At 40.8% G+C, this 17,174-nt stretch overlaps 1 protein-coding gene across 1 annotated transcript; it reads left to right on the top strand.

The window, feature by feature from the left end:
- The first annotated feature begins 301 nt into the window (after positions 1-301).
- Positions 302-12,061, top strand: Rag1 (recombination activating 1). Its single transcript, XM_031373590.1, has 2 exons — positions 302-412; positions 5,203-12,061. The coding sequence occupies exon 2, from the start codon at positions 5,217-5,219 to the stop codon at positions 8,337-8,339; it is 3,123 nt and encodes a 1,040-aa protein (XP_031229450.1). The 5' UTR covers positions 302-412; positions 5,203-5,216; the 3' UTR covers positions 8,340-12,061.
- Positions 12,062-17,174: the final 5,113 nt, after the last annotated feature.

Here is a 17,174-nt window from a genome sequence, read left to right as displayed (position 1 = left end):
AATTGAGGGATGGAGTTTCAGAGTCCAGGTAGAAACCAGAGATTAGAGTGGCAATATCATTTCTACCCTAGGCATTCTCAGGCAATGAAGTGGCAGCTAGCTTTTCAGAATAAACACCCTGAATGTTTCTACACTCAGGTCCCCCAGCTAAGCTTCCTGAAGAGCCAGGTGCCAGCTGGAGCAGAGGGTCTGCTAGTCTGTGATTGGCTATCATCATTTGTGGTTAGCCCTCTGTGGTGGGGGGTGGGGTAGGAAGGACAGTGAGAACTGATAAATAATGCAGCGTTATGTACTATGGGACAAGAGAACAAGGAGAGAGTCAACAGCATATGTTGCTATCTCTGTGGCATCGAATATTAACAACCAAGCTGCAGACATTCTAGCACTCTGGCCGGGAGGCCTGTGGAGCAAGGTAACTCTTGTGCTTTTCGTGCCTTGAGCCAAAATATTCATTATGTTTTTGTGTTTCTATTCAGAGCTAAGAGAGATGGTTTCCTTGCAGGCACTGAAGGGAGGGATGAGAAAAGCTGGAGCTGATTTTGCTTTTGTTTGGAATGAAGGAAAACTAGGAAAGGAATAGAAGGCCAAGTTCAGAGACGTGGCTGGCGCCTAGAACAGATGGAACACATCGAGGTTGATATAAATGAATGCTATTGGCAGAGGAGGGCTTAAGAAGAGCTGTAAAAGGAGAGATGAGTGAACACACTGTTAGCTCAGGCAAGAAAAAATAACCAGGAACAAAGAATTCCAGGCTGGGAGGAAATGAGCAATTTTCTAGATTTTGACATTTCCTGAGCAGAGAAGTCCAGTGTTTCAGAAAATGTGACCTGTATACCATGTCATCAGGACCACTGCAATATTTAAAAATGCAATTTCTGGACTTCATCCTAAGCAAATAGCCAGATTCTCTGGGAGCTAATGATCTGCATGTTTTGGAAAGCAATCTCTGTAGTGACTCTGACTCATATTAATTTTGAGAATTACTATGGAAGAGAACATACTCTGAGGTTGTGTTCTTGGGATGTATAACAAAGGATTGTAACTGTGTGTTTCTAAAGTGGTTCAGTGAGGGGTCCCCTGGAAGACAGGTGAGAATTTTCCGGTTATCTTGTAGATGTTAGAAATGTTTTTGTGCATGTTGTGGGGCAGATAACCAGGAGTAGTACCTGTAGAGAGAACAAAGGGGTAGGGCAGATGTGTCAAAGAGGGATCACACTTGGATGCACAGAAGTTGTGTGATTGGGGTGGGGAGAGAGCTTAGTCAACAGAGTGCTTGCAAGTGTGAAGTCCCAAGTGGGATTCCCCAAACCTTTGTAAAACAGCTGGGTGTGATATCCCATTCTTGTAACCTCAGCACCAAGGAGAAGGAGACATGGGTCTCTGGGGCTTGCTGGCCCATCACTGATGGTATCACTGTTAGCAGGAGAGTGTGAGTCAAGCAGGGGAGTGCACGGGTTGTAGTTAAGGCTGAGATAGAAACGAGCCTCTGCGAGCCTCTGCAGTGCTCTCTAGACATCCAAGGTTACTAATCATTTCTCACTGCAAGCCACAGTACCCCAGGCTGGTTTCACACAGAGTCCATGGCCTATGGAGGGAGGACATTTCAGCCATGGTGGTAGACGCTAACGATTCTGAGGTGGTACTGCTGACTGGGATAGAGCTGAGCCAGCCTCAGACCCTCAGCCTTTAGACTCTGAGAGGCCTGTCTACTCTCAGACCTTTTGCTACAAGAGAAGACAATGAGCCTTTGAAAGATTTCAAATCACCCTTCCTGTGGTCCTAGCTTCATGTCGTCTACAGGTTGGATTTTAGTCCCCACGAGACATATTTAACACAAACCAACCAACCAAACAAACAAAAAGAAGAAGGATGCTCAGATTTAAGACTTAAGCAGGTCTTAAACTTTTTTGGAGAACAATTAAAAAGAAAGAATGCAAAAAAGATCATGAGCACTTACATATCTGGTCTTGAAAAAAGTTTTATTTGAGCTGACTTGATTATAAAACTAACAAAAAGTGCATGTGTTGTGTGGAAACTTCAAATGAAAAAAAAATAATAAAATTAACAGACATTTTTCTTAGTTCTAATTCTACCTTCTAGTGATTAAGCACTATTAGGATTTTAGTGCACACATTTCTAGAATTCCTGTATTTCCAGGTGTTTAAAATATAAATGTGTATGCATAAGCAGGATCTTGTTGTACTTACTAAGGTCCTTTCTGTCTTATCTTTTTGCACATGGACTTCTTTTGTTTGCTTACATCTATAGAAATCATACATATGTATAATATATACATAATGTAGTTTCTATTCTCTGTCTAGATCATAATTTATTTAATAATGCCCCTTTGGCAATAATCTGTATTATCTTCTGCTTTTCAAAGTAGCTAACAACCTTTCAAATAAATATCCCCAGGCATTATATAAATATCAACATATACTTGTGGAGGTATTCCTATAGAGTATCTTCCCCCAAAGAAATGTATTACACCAAAGGCAGCACATCTTAACTTTTGAAAGGCTTTACTAAAGTGTCACTGTGCTCATTTACATTTATGCTCCTCTCAAGAGTGTAGGAAGGTATCTTAATTTCTTCATGCCTTCATTAAAACTAAGTGATACCAATAGTTTTAATCTTTGATAATTGGAGCAATTACAAGGACTCACTAAATCAGATTTTTTGAAGTTCTATCTTTTCTCAAACTCATAAAGCATGTAGCCTCCACAGAAAGCCCCCATTAACACCGTTGTGCATAGTCCCTTAAAACATATCACATGCTTCCCACCTCCACTCTGTTTCAAAAGTTTGGATACATTTTTATGATTTGAGTTGTACAACAACCTAATAAATATGTTTGATTTAACTGGCCCTAGCTAGTAACTACATTATTCCATTGGGGACATTTCAACAGCTGTGATTGGTGGGTTTGGCCATGATGTTTCAGGCTGAAGGAAGTGGGGGGGGGGAGTTGACTTGCTGAATGTGAAAGGTCAATATTTAATGTGGTGAAAATGGCATTTGGTTCAAGCCAAGGGCAAGGAACACAGAAATTGGCTTTGCATTTGTTACAAGACAGAAGGAAGAAACAATTGATCAGGAAACAACTTTGAGGCCTTTGTTTGGTTACCCTTGAAATACCTCAGGGGTTCTTAAGACCTTTGAAATGCTTCTAGGATTGTTTACTTCCATAGTTCTGCAGGAGGAACAGCCAAACTGTGTTTTTCTATCAATCAAGTCTTAGAAATTTGTCCTTAATTTTAATGAAAAAAAATCTATGAGGTGTAATACAGATATACATGGAATAAAGTATGTTAGTTTAAAGGGAAGAATTCAAAAGCAGTGTTGCTAGACAGGACCAGTCTCTGTCTCCTTCACTCCTTCCCTGATGTCCAAAGTCCCACTCTTGATCAAATTGTGTCTATTTGAGGCATTGTCTTCCTGACTACATGGCTATAAAGATCATTGAATTGGTTAATCTGTTGAGGGGAAAATGAGTTTCTAGACATAAGTTGTAGGTCGAAGAGTTAATGCAGACACAGTTGGGCAGCATGGATGAACTAGAGAACTATAGGAAGTTTGGTCTAATTCTAGAGTACTCAGATGACACTTTTTACTCTCCTTCTACATTGTGTTTGATATTTATACTACATTTGGCATATCATTTTATTTATTGTTGTTTTCACTATTTTTGTTTTAGATTTATTTATTTTCCATGTATGAGTAAACTATAGCTATCTTCAGACACACCAGAAGAGGGCAGCAGATCTTATTACAGATGGTCATGAGCCACCATGTGGTTGCTGGGAATTGAACTCAGGATCTCTGGAAGAATAGTCAGTGCTCTTAACCACTGAGCCATCTCTCCTGCTGCCTGATTTTACTCTTATTAATTCTTGAGGCAGGATCTCATTATTTAGCCTAGGATGGCCTGGAACTCTCTAGAGTCAACCAGGCTGGTATCAAACTTGTATTGCTTCTTCCGCTCCCTCCTCTTTAGAGCTGGATTTACAGACAAGCACCATCATTCTCTTCTGTAATTAAAAAATATATTTCTTTACTTTTTGAGATTATAATGCAACTACATCACTTCCCTCACCTGTAATTTTTTTCTTTTTTTTTCGAGACAGGGTTCCTCTATGTAGCACTGGCTGTCCTGGAACTCACTCTGTAGACCAGGCTGGCCTCAAACTCAGAAATCTGCCTGTCTCAGCTTCCCAAGTGCAAGGATTAAAGGTGTGCACCATCACCACCTGGCCACCTGTGCTATTTTTAACCAGAAGAAAAATTGTTCCTTGTCTCTCTTCTCATTACTGACTGTAGTGCTAATGACCTTGGGTCTGCAGTGAGTTTCAGGATGACCTGTGCGAGTTTTGTCTGAAACTACTTGAAGTTTTTATCTTAGAAGTCCTTCAGCCTCTTAGTATGCTCGTGCTATGGCTTGTTGCAGGTTTAAAGAGCTCTGTGGTTCCGTTTCCAAAGTAGCCTCAGCCTTCTAATTTACAGCAGCATTCGCTAATTAAAATTGTAAGCGTAATTACTATCCATGATACTTATTATTAGTTTGCATTCATAAAGCTCAAAATTCACTTCATTCTTTCAAGTGGTGAGTAATTAGTTTCTTTGGGTTTGTAGCTTTATCATCTCTTTATGACCCGTTTGGAAGAAATAAACAACTAATCTCCCGGAAGAATGCTTTAAAAACCTAGAAATATATTGTCCAGTTAGTGTAATGAGGCTAATACAATGTGGAAAATATTACTTTTCTCTGGTTCAATATCCAGTTTATCATTGCATTTACTCAAAACAACTATTGAGTACCTAATAGGTACCAGGGACATTGGGAGATAAAATCAATCAATGACTCAATCAATCATTCAAAGATGGTAAGGTTTTTGTGGAAAGGGAATTAAATTTTACATATCCATGTATTTAAAATAATGCACATATGTAGTGTAAGTATCCCCAAATATTGTCAGGAAAAGGATTGACCATTCTTGGTTGTATGTTCAGCACTCAACAGAGGATATTAAAATAGGAGATTTAATAAATATCTTTGGAAAGAATGAAATGAATGAAAATTTGAGGTCATCAATCTCAGTTATTTCCAAAATATTGCGATATGATATTGATACTTTTCCTTTTTTTGTTTTTGTTTTTTGTTTGATACTTTTCTCAACTTTTTCTTCCGTCCATTGTTCTCAGGTAGCTTAGCCAACATGGCTGTCGCCTTGCCACCCACCCTGAGACTCAGTTCTGCACCCGATGAAATTCAACACCCACAGATCAAATTTTCCGAGTGGAAATTTAAGCTATTTAGGGTGAGATCCTTTGAAAAGGCACCTGAAGAAGTACAAAAGGAGAAGGATTCCTCAGAGGGGAAACCTTATCTAGAGCAGTCTCCAGTAGTTCCAGAGAAGCCTAGTGGTCAGAACTCAGTTCTGTCCCAACGAGCGTTGAAACTCCATCCTAAATTTTCAAAAAAATTCCATGTTGATGGGAAGTCAAGCGACAAAGCAACTCACCAAGCCAGGCTTAGATACTTCTGCCGCATCTGTGGGAATCGTTTCAAGAGTGATGGGCACAACCGGAGATACCCAGTCCACGGGCCCGTGGATGCCAAAACCCAAAGCCTTTTCCGAAAGAAGGAAAAAAGAGTCACTTCCTGGCCAGACCTCATTGCCAGGGTTTTCCGGATCGATGTGAAAGCAGATGTTGACTCCATCCACCCCACCGAATTCTGTCATAACTGTTGGAGCATTATGCACAGAAAGTTCAGCAGTGCCCACAGTCAGGTCTACTTCCCAAGGAATGTGACTGTGGAATGGCACCCTCACACACCGTCCTGTGACATCTGCTTCACTGCCCATCATGGACTGAAGAGGAAGAGACATCAGCCCAACGTGCAGCTCAGCAAGAAACTAAAAACTGTGCTCAACCATGCAAGACGGGACCGTCGCAAGAGAACCCAGGCTAGGGTCAGCAGCAAGGAAGTCCTGAAGAAGATCTCCAACTGCAGTAAGATTCATCTCAGTACCGACCTCCTTGCAGTGGACTTCCCAGCACACTTTGTGAAATCCATCTCCTGCCAGATATGTGAACACATTCTGGCTGATCCCGTGGAGACCAGCTGTAAGCACCTATTCTGTAGGATCTGCATTCTCAGATGCCTCAAAGTCATGGGCAGCTATTGTCCATCTTGCCGATATCCGTGCTTCCCTACTGACCTGGAGAGTCCGGTGAAGTCCTTTCTGAGCATTTTGAATTCTCTGATGGTGAAGTGTCCTGCACAAGAGTGCAATGAGGAAGTGAGTCTGGAAAAATATAACCACCATGTCTCAAGCCACAAAGAATCTAAAGAGACGTTGGTGCATATTAATAAAGGGGGCCGGCCTCGCCAGCATCTCCTGTCACTGACGAGAAGGGCGCAGAAACATCGGCTGAGAGAGCTCAAAATTCAAGTCAAAGAATTTGCTGACAAAGAAGAAGGTGGAGATGTGAAGTCTGTGTGCTTGACGTTGTTCCTGCTGGCACTGAGGGCGAGGAATGAGCACAGGCAAGCTGATGAGCTAGAGGCCATCATGCAAGGCCGGGGCTCAGGGCTTCAACCAGCTGTTTGCTTGGCCATCCGTGTCAATACCTTCCTCAGCTGTAGTCAATATCATAAGATGTACAGGACTGTGAAAGCTATCACTGGGAGGCAGATTTTTCAACCTTTGCACGCTCTTCGGAACGCCGAGAAAGTCCTTCTGCCAGGCTACCACCCCTTTGAGTGGCAGCCCCCTCTGAAGAACGTGTCCTCCAGAACTGATGTTGGAATTATTGATGGACTGTCTGGACTTGCCTCCTCGGTCGATGAGTACCCAGTGGATACCATTGCAAAGAGGTTCCGCTATGACTCTGCTTTGGTGTCTGCATTGATGGACATGGAAGACGACATCTTGGAAGGCCTGAGATCCCAAGATCTTGATGACTACCTGAATGGTCCCTTCACAGTGGTGGTAAAGGAGTCTTGTGATGGAATGGGGGATGTGAGTGAGAAGCATGGGAGTGGGCCCGCAGTTCCGGAAAAGGCGGTTCGTTTCTCTTTCACAATCATGAGAATTACGATAGAGCACGGCTCTCAGAATGTGAAGGTGTTTGAGGAACCCAAGCCCAATTCCGAACTGTGTTGCAAGCCATTGTGTCTTATGCTGGCAGATGAGTCTGACCACGAGACCCTTACTGCTATTCTAAGCCCCCTCATCGCTGAGAGGGAGGCCATGAAGAGCAGTGAATTAATGCTGGAGATGGGAGGCATTCCCAGGACTTTCAAGTTCATCTTCAGGGGCACTGGCTATGATGAAAAACTTGTCCGGGAAGTAGAAGGCTTGGAAGCCTCTGGCTCGGTCTACATCTGTACACTTTGTGATGCCACCCGTCTGGAAGCCTCTCAAAATCTTGTCTTCCACTCCATAACCAGAAGCCACACCGAGAACCTGCAGCGCTATGAGGTCTGGCGGTCCAATCCCTATCACGAGTCAGTGGAAGAACTCCGGGACCGTGTGAAAGGGGTCTCTGCCAAACCTTTCATCGAGACAGTCCCTTCCATAGATGCACTTCACTGTGACATTGGCAACGCAGCTGAATTCTATAAGATTTTCCAGCTGGAGATAGGGGAAGTGTATAAAAATCCCAACGCCTCTAAAGAGGAGAGGAAGAGATGGCAGGCCACCCTGGACAAACATCTCCGGAAGAGGATGAACTTAAAACCAATCATGAGGATGAATGGCAACTTTGCCCGGAAGCTTATGACCCAAGAGACTGTAGACGCAGTTTGCGAGTTAATTCCTTCTGAGGAGAGGCATGAGGCTCTCAGGGAGCTGATGGATCTTTACCTGAAGATGAAACCCGTGTGGCGCTCATCATGTCCTGCTAAAGAGTGTCCGGAGTCCCTCTGTCAGTACAGTTTCAACTCCCAGCGTTTTGCTGAGCTCCTTTCCACCAAGTTCAAATATAGATACGAGGGTAAAATCACCAATTACTTTCACAAAACCTTAGCACATGTCCCTGAAATTATTGAAAGGGATGGCTCTATTGGGGCGTGGGCAAGCGAGGGAAATGAATCTGGTAACAAACTGTTTAGACGCTTCCGGAAAATGAATGCCCGGCAGTCCAAGTGCTATGAGATGGAAGATGTCCTGAAACATCACTGGCTGTATACTTCAAAGTACCTTCAGAAGTTTATGAATGCTCATAATGTGTTAAAAAGCTCTGGGTTTACCATGAACTCAAAGGAGACCTTAGGGGATCCTTTGGGTATTGAGGACTCTCTGGAAAGCCAAGATTCAATGGAGTTTTAAATAGGATCTTCACATTATCAGTTGGTATTTGCCAGTGTTTTCCTTTGGGTTGCAGTGAGGTCTTCTCCTAGCACCCAGCACATCTGTTGTGTGGGTGGGTCTTATCACCCAAGAGGTGACAGGTTGGAGTGAGAGGCCAGAGGTGCTGTCACCTGGTCAGGGATCGATAGTTGACGAGATGGGATTGGCTGAACTGTTTAGTGAGGCCAGAAGAGCAACAGGAGAAATCAGTTATTTGGAGGCTCAATAACTTGGAGCAGCCGTAGCTGCAGGGTACTGGGATGCACAGAGATATGTGTGTGCATGCTACTGTGTGTCATGAAAATTAAAGCCAGGGCTGTCAAAGGATTGTCAAGCATGCTAGGAAAGAAATTTGTCTTGGGTATGTCTTTTTTTTTTTATTCATCTCAATTTATTATATTTTGTACTGAGATATAATGTAGGGTTTTTTTGCAGTGTCATATTTTGTAGGACCATTTTGTAAATCTCACATATGTTGATTTATTCTACAAGATTCAGAAGAGTCTGAGGTTTCTCTAACAACACTGTACATTCGTAGGACACAGTGGCTACATTTATGCAGAAATAAATTAAATCAAGACAGGTTTCAGAAAAATCAGCCCTTTTCCAGGTTTAAATGGCCTCAGTATTGTCACCTTCAGTGTCTAGGAGGTCATCTGCTATCATAAAATTTTCAATAATGAAGCTAGAGAATGCACCTGTTAGCTACAGCCACCTATTAAGTATGATAAAGTCATGTTCGCTTAGCTATCTAGAGCCAGCTCTGGTTGTTTATTTTTACTTTTTAATTAAGAGTAATTTATAGTCTTAATGCTTTTCCATGTAATCTCAAGATTACAGATTTTTAAAATCCATATTAAGTCTGCCTAAAAACAGATTTAATACCTTGCTGAAAATGTCACTTTGATTTTCTCTATATGAAACATAGTTTGAATAAGTCCAGGCTTCCTAAAGGCTTCTCTTGCTGCAATGTGTTATTCTTTTGATTATGATCAGTTGAGTTTCAGTGTGTGAAGATTTTAGTAGTAGCACAGTGCTGTACTTTTTCTGTTTGTTAAGTTTAGATGGGGTCTACTCATAATAGAGTAGAGGAATGAACATGTGTACATTGTTTATTTATATTTTATCACTTTTGGATTATCCCCAAAGTTACAGGGATAATCAATACCTGATTTTGAATTTGAACCCAAGCCTTGGTCTCTTAATTCTGGGTTCTTTATATTGTGTTTATGTTGTTTATACAGTAGTGTCAAATTTAATTAGGATCTACAACTAACCACTACAGTTTATAACCTCGAGAGTTATGTCTTTGGGGATGGAAAGTCATCTGTTTGTCTTGGGCCTTTGGATAGAATAAGATTGGGCCAAACCTCTAAGGAATCCATAAACCCTCTAGTGGCTGTAGTTATTTGGAAACTATTCATGTCCTTAGGAATTCAGCATTTTGCCAGGGACCAGCAATTTAAGAGCAGGCATGGGATTTTATTTGCTAGTGAGTCATAATGATATGTTAGTGTTAATTAGTTTTTTTCTTCATTTGATTTTTATTGGTCATAATTGTCAGTCTTCATACACAGTATATCAAAGAGCTTTGTAATTTACTTGTCAAGTGTGCAAGAGTGACATTATCCTAAATGGCACACATTTGGTGCATAGGCAGGGATTGAATTTAGTGCTTTCTACTGAAAGATGCAGCCGTTTGCTTTGCTTTCTGCATGGAGCCCATCGAAGACATTCATAATTTAGTTGTCAAAAACATACACACACTTAAGTATTATCCTAAAAACCCTCTTTGTTTTGTCATTTGCAGACTAATAGGCTTCTAAACCACCAGTCCTTTCATCCCATTTAATCCTTACAGATGTCTGTGCACTAATAAACAGCTAAGTTCCCACCATCCTCCGACTCCCTGGAGCATGCTGGCGCTGTTCGGTAGCCGCTTTCCCCATTCACTCTGTTAGTCAATTGGCAGCACTGTAAATACTGCCCAATATTAAATTCCCCTTGCTAGGATGGTAGGACAATTTCAGAAGCATTTGACTCAGGGCATGATTTATAGCACAGCCTTCCCCCGACTCTCCTAATAAGATTACATTCTGATAAACCTCGAGAACACCTGGCCACAGGATTTCAATATGTAGAGTGTCACTTATGGCTATTTGTTTCCCTCAGTGTGGAGATTGCATACTCGACCCTGGCCTAGGGTACTCTACTTTTATTTTTAAGAATGCCCATTGCAAATGCAGGCACATACTTTGGGGAAATTTACCGCAATGAATGGAGGATTCCAACCCCACCCCCACACCCCAGCAGGGCTGGAGAAGTGCAGTGCGTTTTTTTTTTTTTCTGTTCTGAAACCTGAAACCTGTTTCTACAGGTCTTCCCGCCAGCCTTCTGCAGTGCACTGTGGGGACCAGTGACTGTAGCTGATGAAAATTGATGAATGGTGGGTGAGAGGTTAAGAAGTGTTTTGGGATTAATAAACATGCACACAGATGCCAGAGCAGCGGGGGAAAGATGTCTTTCTTTCTCAGGTGGACAGGAATTTAATTTTGTCTCAATTTGTGTTCACAAAGATGCATGAAAATAAAGATTTTTTGGGGGGATGGGGTGGGGTTGAAAGTGTGGGTTTCATATGATTTCACACAGATTTCAAATTCTACACAGTTAGGAGGCAGGATTGGCGGAATAAGCCAGGGTCTTGCACATACTAGGCAAACATATACCTCTGAGGAATATCCTCAGCTTTCTTTAAGTATTTTTTTGAGATAAAGTTTCACTATTTGTGCAGGCTGACCTTGAATTTGAGACCCTCCAATGCCAGTCTTTGGGTAAGTGGGATGACATATGTGTGCCCACGGGACTAGTTTTTCAAGCAGTTGTTTGATACATGTGTATGCCATTAGATATTGTATGACAGTTGTTCTAGTTTTCCTATACGATATTTTAAATCAAAGTTGATACATTGTAACCATTTAAAAATGTTTTCTTTCTTTAAGTATCTATGTAAGCAAAACCCTGAATTAATTAGTTTTGGAATATATTTTGTGAGATTGTATTTACTTATTTTTTTTTTTTTTTTACATATAATGAATGATACATTTTGTTTAATGGCTTCCACGAGTCTACTTTTTCTCTCTGAGAGGAGGTTTAGACACCAGGATGCAATGTACTATTTGATTTGAGGACCTGTATTTCCATGTTAAATGTTTTCAAATGGAAGAACATGAGTTCAAATACTTATTTTCATATTTTACTCTTTAACATTATGATTATTTTCACAATTTTGTGTTTATTTGGAATAAAAGTTTAAGATCTGAAAATAACAGGTGTTGTGATTTATATCGGTGCCATATCATTTCATATCAACTATGTTGACGGCCCATACTTAAAATTACCACCCTTTTTTTTAAAGGTGATTGTGATACTTAGGCTCAGTCATCAACTGGAGAAATAGAATCCCCTGAGATGCAGGCCTCTGGCCATGCCTGTCCTTTCATTGGGTTAACCAATGGGAGGAACTTCTCTCTGTTAGTGGCGTCATTCCCTTGGTGGGATCGTGGACTGGGTGAAACGGGAAAAAGTGAGCTTTGTCCAAGCATTCAGGCTCTCTGCTTTCTGACCAGCTGCTTCAAGTTTGTGAGGCCCCTGTCTTGTAGTGATGGATGCTTTTGAATTGTGAGGTGAAATAAATCTTTTTGCACTTGAGTCACTGGGGACAGTTTAACACAGCATTAGGGAAAAGAAGTAAGACAGTGATATTTGAAACAAAGATTAGTGTTAAAGAATACAATTTATCATAATGTAGGGTGAAGATTTTGGTTCCAGATAATGTAAACAGTAAAACCTTAAAAAATTCTTTTGACAATCTTCTAGAAATTCTTAGCCCAAAACCTGTGATTAAAATTATGATTTTTTTTCAGTTGCCCATGGCTACCTACATTATGGAAACACTAGCCAGACCCCAGGCTCATTGCCTACTGCTAGCAAGAATAATAAAACAGGCATGATAGAAAGAGCTTGTAGTCTCAACTCTTTGGGAGGCTGAGGCAGAAGAATTGTGAATTCAAGGTTGACTTACTGGGTACAAAAGATCAAATCAAGCCAACTAAATATATACAGACCCAAAACCAAATCAAAACCAGATAGCTATCATTTACCAAACTTCTTTCTTCCTGGTGTAAAACAACTTTATACACGCTGCCACATTCTATCCTTTTGAACTAGGTACTTCTGTGATCTCCATTTCACATGCGGTTAGGGAAGTATATCTTAGCCAGAATCATATCTTTACTCCATTATCTCATCTTTGTGTGGCTCTTCCCTTTTCATAACTCGACACTTCATGGCCCCTTTCACTTTGGACTGGAGTTCAGTCTGTCTCTCTCTGTAGCTGCACTAGTTCTTAAAATATTGTACTCACGGTCAAATAACTTGTCCCCAAGACCTAAATGCCCTTACACTAATTTGTCATCTCCTTCTCATTCTCTAAGAAACCAGGATCATTCCTGAACATGGTTAGTAGAAAGTTAGCCCCCAGTGATACTTCTGGACCTGACCTTTTGAATATTTGAATATTAATCCTGATTTTGAAAATGTAGTATATCTTACTTAAAAGTAAGGTCCAATGGAGTGAACTTCCTTCATGCTATCATTTCTAACTACTCCAGCCTCTATTTTATTTTATTTGAAGATTTATACATGAATACACTGTATTTGCATAATTTTTAAACCCCACTCTCTCCCTTCAACTTCTCCTGTATCTTCTTCCAACTGCCTCTCTCAAATGTATAATTTCTTGTGTATTTATTTTTGTTTTCTTGATGCCTTCAAGTTTATTCAGTTTACTTTGAATAGGCTTCATAGATGTTAAAAAGATGGGCAATAACATTAGAAGACAGTTCACATGGTTAGGAGGGCACAGAGAAAACACAAAATGCAGCCTTGACATGAGAGACGAGTGCCCAGAGGAAACAGTTTCCGTTCCCCCACTTTTTTCTTTATTCTTCTCTCATACATTGCTTTGGCTGTATTTTTTGTTTTTTACACACACACACACACACACACACACACACACACACACACACACCCCTATACCTATGCACAAACTAGTGAGTAAAGTTAGTATTTTCCCTTATTTGCATGTGTTTAGGGTTGATAATATAGCATTGGCGTCTCATCTCTGAAGAAACACCGCCACCACCAGCACCACCACGTCACCATCATCAGCACCTTAATACAGAACCACACAGAGATGGCCCTCCTTTCCTCAGTAGCCATTGGCTGCCTGTAGCGCATCTCACAAAAGGGGGCCTTGAAATTTTCTCCCATCCATGTTAGCATGTTGATTGATATGGTCTTTTCAGGACTTCTTTGGGTAGCCATATGATTGAGAGTTCCTGGGAGCAACATTCCTGTCCTGTCCAGAGGAAACTGCCATGTACCAGTTGTTCTGGTGCACAGGCTCTTATAATCTCTCCATCTCTTTTTTTTCAGAGATTTTTTTTCCTGAGATTTAGATTTTAGGGTTGTGTTGTAGATGTCCCATTTGAGGTGCTGGATGCCCCATAATCACTTATTTTCTGCATTTATTTTGACCAGTTGTGGGATATCACCAATAGTTTCTGTCTGCCAAAAAGAAGCTTTTTTGATGAGGCATGAGAGTTGTATTGATTTATGGGTAGAAGGATGGACATTTAGAAGGTAATTGAAAATTATATTACCTCAATAATATGACAATAATGGGCACAATGACATCTCTAAACATGGGCTTTTGGCCAGGCTTACAGAGTTTCTACCATTTGAGTGGGCTTTAGTTCTAATTAGACAACTGTGAGTTTCCCCTGAGTTCCATTCTTGCACAGCTCAGGTATCTTGCTGGAGTCATCATTGCTGCGCTTCTGAAGCTTTACAGCTATATGAGGCTGTTGATAAATTTTCTCAACATTTCTTACAGAGACTGACGTGGGTCATCAATCTCTATTGCAAATATTTATGGGCTGCTTCTTCTAAGCAGGCCATGCATGCTTGGTACTGAGATACAGTGGCAAGTAGTGTAGTATTGGTTCACAAGGAGCTAGACATTAAGTTATCAACAGTAAGACTAATGAGAGTTCATGCTCTAATGTGGAGGAGAAAAAGCACTAGATGCAATTACAACAGACAAGTGTAAGAAAGTACAGTGTGACAGTAGGATTTAAACTGGGGAGTCAGAAAAAAAGCACCTGGGATGGAAGAACATTTAAGTGGAGGCCGATTGTGTGAGTGGGCTGAAGTTAGGCCAAGTTGTCTAGATCAGACAGCCTCTGGGGAGATTCCGAGATAGGAAAGCATTCAAAGTGTTTGGGAATTTAAGAAGAACAAGTTGACAGTAACAGACTGGTAGCTGGGGCTGGACTACTGGTGAATCAGGCAGAGGCTTTGTTCTGTAGGACACAGTGGACACCCCTTGTGTGCAAAAGGAAACCATGCAGGAGTCTGAGAACATGATGCAGTCTAAACCACAATGGATCAAGGCACAGGAGGATGCTCTTGGAAAAGTATTAGGCTCAAGGGACTCTGTCCAGGTTTGAGAACTGGAGGCAAGTTTAACTACCCTCTTTTACTTCAGTGGTACACTGTCTACAGATTAATGATTCACTCTCTCAGATAACAGTGCCTAAACCTAGGTGGGAAGAGATGAAGGAGGGTTATTAGTTCTTTAAAATCCCATCTTCTCCCATCTTCTTATGAAGTTGTTTATTTCCCTGTTCTCTCCACTTTGGTCTTATGGAAATTTCTTTTCTCCTTTTATTGCTTTTTATTCTTTCCTGATGATGACAATTTATTTCTGACTTAAAAAAAACTTAGCCCATTTTGGGCTGGGGAGATAGCTGATTTATTATAGAGCTTTGCGTGAAAGGGGCCTGAGTTTGATCTTAGAACTCACATAAAAAAACATGGTGGTAGAACCTCCTCTTAATGTCAGTGCTAGGAGGCAGAGACAAGGCCATTTCTAATGTCCAGCTAGTCTAATCTACTTAGTCAGTTCCAGGTCAGTGAGGGACTCTGTCATAAAGAGGTGGAGAGTACCTGAAGAATGACACCCATGGTTGTCTTGTGGCCTCCACATGCACAAGCACATATGCAAAATGCACTCATAACACGGATATACACACTCATACAAATGGACATACACAGAGGAACATGTATGTACACAGACAGACAGACAGACACAGACACAGACACACAGACACACAGACACACACACACACACACACACACACACACACACACACCCTCTAATTTATTGAATGCCAAGATCTGTGTATTTCTACACTGAGGTCTGATCAAAAAAGTCTAGTGAATTGGTCCACCTCTATATGTGTTTCCCATCTTCACTCTTATTAAGTTCATATTTTTTTTTGTTGTCTTAAATGATTTGGTCATCCTTTGCAACACAGATTTCCCCTTTTAAAGTGATTACATTTTGTAATCACTTCAAATGGCTTAGTCTAAAAGTTTTGTTATCTTTGCTACAGCAATTCTTCAGCAAAGGTGACATAAAATAGAAAGTTTGAGGTGTTTTGTAGTTTTGTCAGTATATTCCAGGTTAGAAAAGAGTTTATATTTGCATGGGCAGCCTTTTCTGCATAAATGGCTCAGGTACATACACACGTGCTTTCTGTATCTTTCCTTCCCTGCCCTTGGCCTCTTTCTAAGTGAGACAACAAATTCTCTAGAGATGAATATTTTTTTTGTGGGTCCAATAATGTTTAATGTAGACCTTGGAATTAAAGAAGTTGTGTGTGTGTGTGTCCATATGTGTGCAAGAGCATGTGCTCATATGGGCATGTGGATATGGATGGAGGCCAGAGACCAGCTTCAAATGTTGTTTCTCCTCAGCTGCTATCCACCTTGTCTTATTTTTAGCTTTTGATAAAGGATGTTAAACAATGATGGAGACTCAAGTACAAACTGAGTTCAGAGAAGGAGATGGTGGAACTAAAGAATCATGTCAAGCCACAATGAGAGATTTGGTGCTTTTCCTAGAAGAACTTAGGACTTTTCATTCATAGAATATAAAAGTTTTCTTTTCACTTATTATATATTTTTATATCATTTCTGTATTCGTTTGAAAACAGTTCAGGACTTAGCATTAGAGCCCCTCTGAGAGTGACAGCCCCAAACCATTGTCTGAGCTCATATTCATATTTCACCTTTCTTTTTTTTTTTTTTTTTTTTTTTTTTCCTTTTTTTTTTTTTTTTTTTTTTTTTTTTAGACTAATAAGCCAAGAGCTTTATTGATGCAGCAGGCACTTTACAATGAACCCAAGAGAGCCTGTCTTCTCTGAGAAGACAGAATGTCTGTACAAACTCTTAGGTTTTTTCCGCTTCAGAACCCAAGCTCTCCTTTTCACCACAGCCCTTGGATCTGCTCCTGCCCAAATAGTCCCTCCCCATTTCAAACAGACAGTGCTCACAGGTACACCTGACATAATCTGGCCAGTCAGCCTGATAGTCAAGTGTTGGTTCTGTGTTACTCTGTAGACAAAAGCAGACATTCTGATCCTGAAAAGAATTTAGGAATCAATAAGACAATTTCTCCCTCCACCTCAAAAGTAAAATACATTCCAGCAGATGTGTCCTGAAGTATTTAATTGAGAGTTCTAGGAAGATGGTCCATTGTCAGTCCCTTCTTCACCAGCCTGGGCATCCAAAATTCTTCTCAAGGTAACAGGATTCTTTTTTTTCTTTTTCTTTTTCTTTTTTTAAACAGTCTTTCTTGCTGTAAGAACTCTTATAATGGAGCCTAGTCCTCCTACAGCTAAGGCC

The sequence above is a fragment of the Mastomys coucha genome, unplaced genomic scaffold, assembly GCF_008632895.1.
Source record: "Mastomys coucha isolate ucsf_1 unplaced genomic scaffold, UCSF_Mcou_1 pScaffold15, whole genome shotgun sequence".
Classification (NCBI taxonomy): Eukaryota; Metazoa; Chordata; class Mammalia; order Rodentia; family Muridae; genus Mastomys; species Mastomys coucha.
This window is presented reverse-complemented; position numbering and strand designations above follow the sequence as displayed.

Excerpts from the sequence above, each read along its gene's own strand:
- Rag1 (XM_031373590.1), top strand. The coding sequence starts at position 5,217 with ATGGCTGTCGCCTTGCCACCCACCCTGAGACTCAGTTCTGCACCCGAT.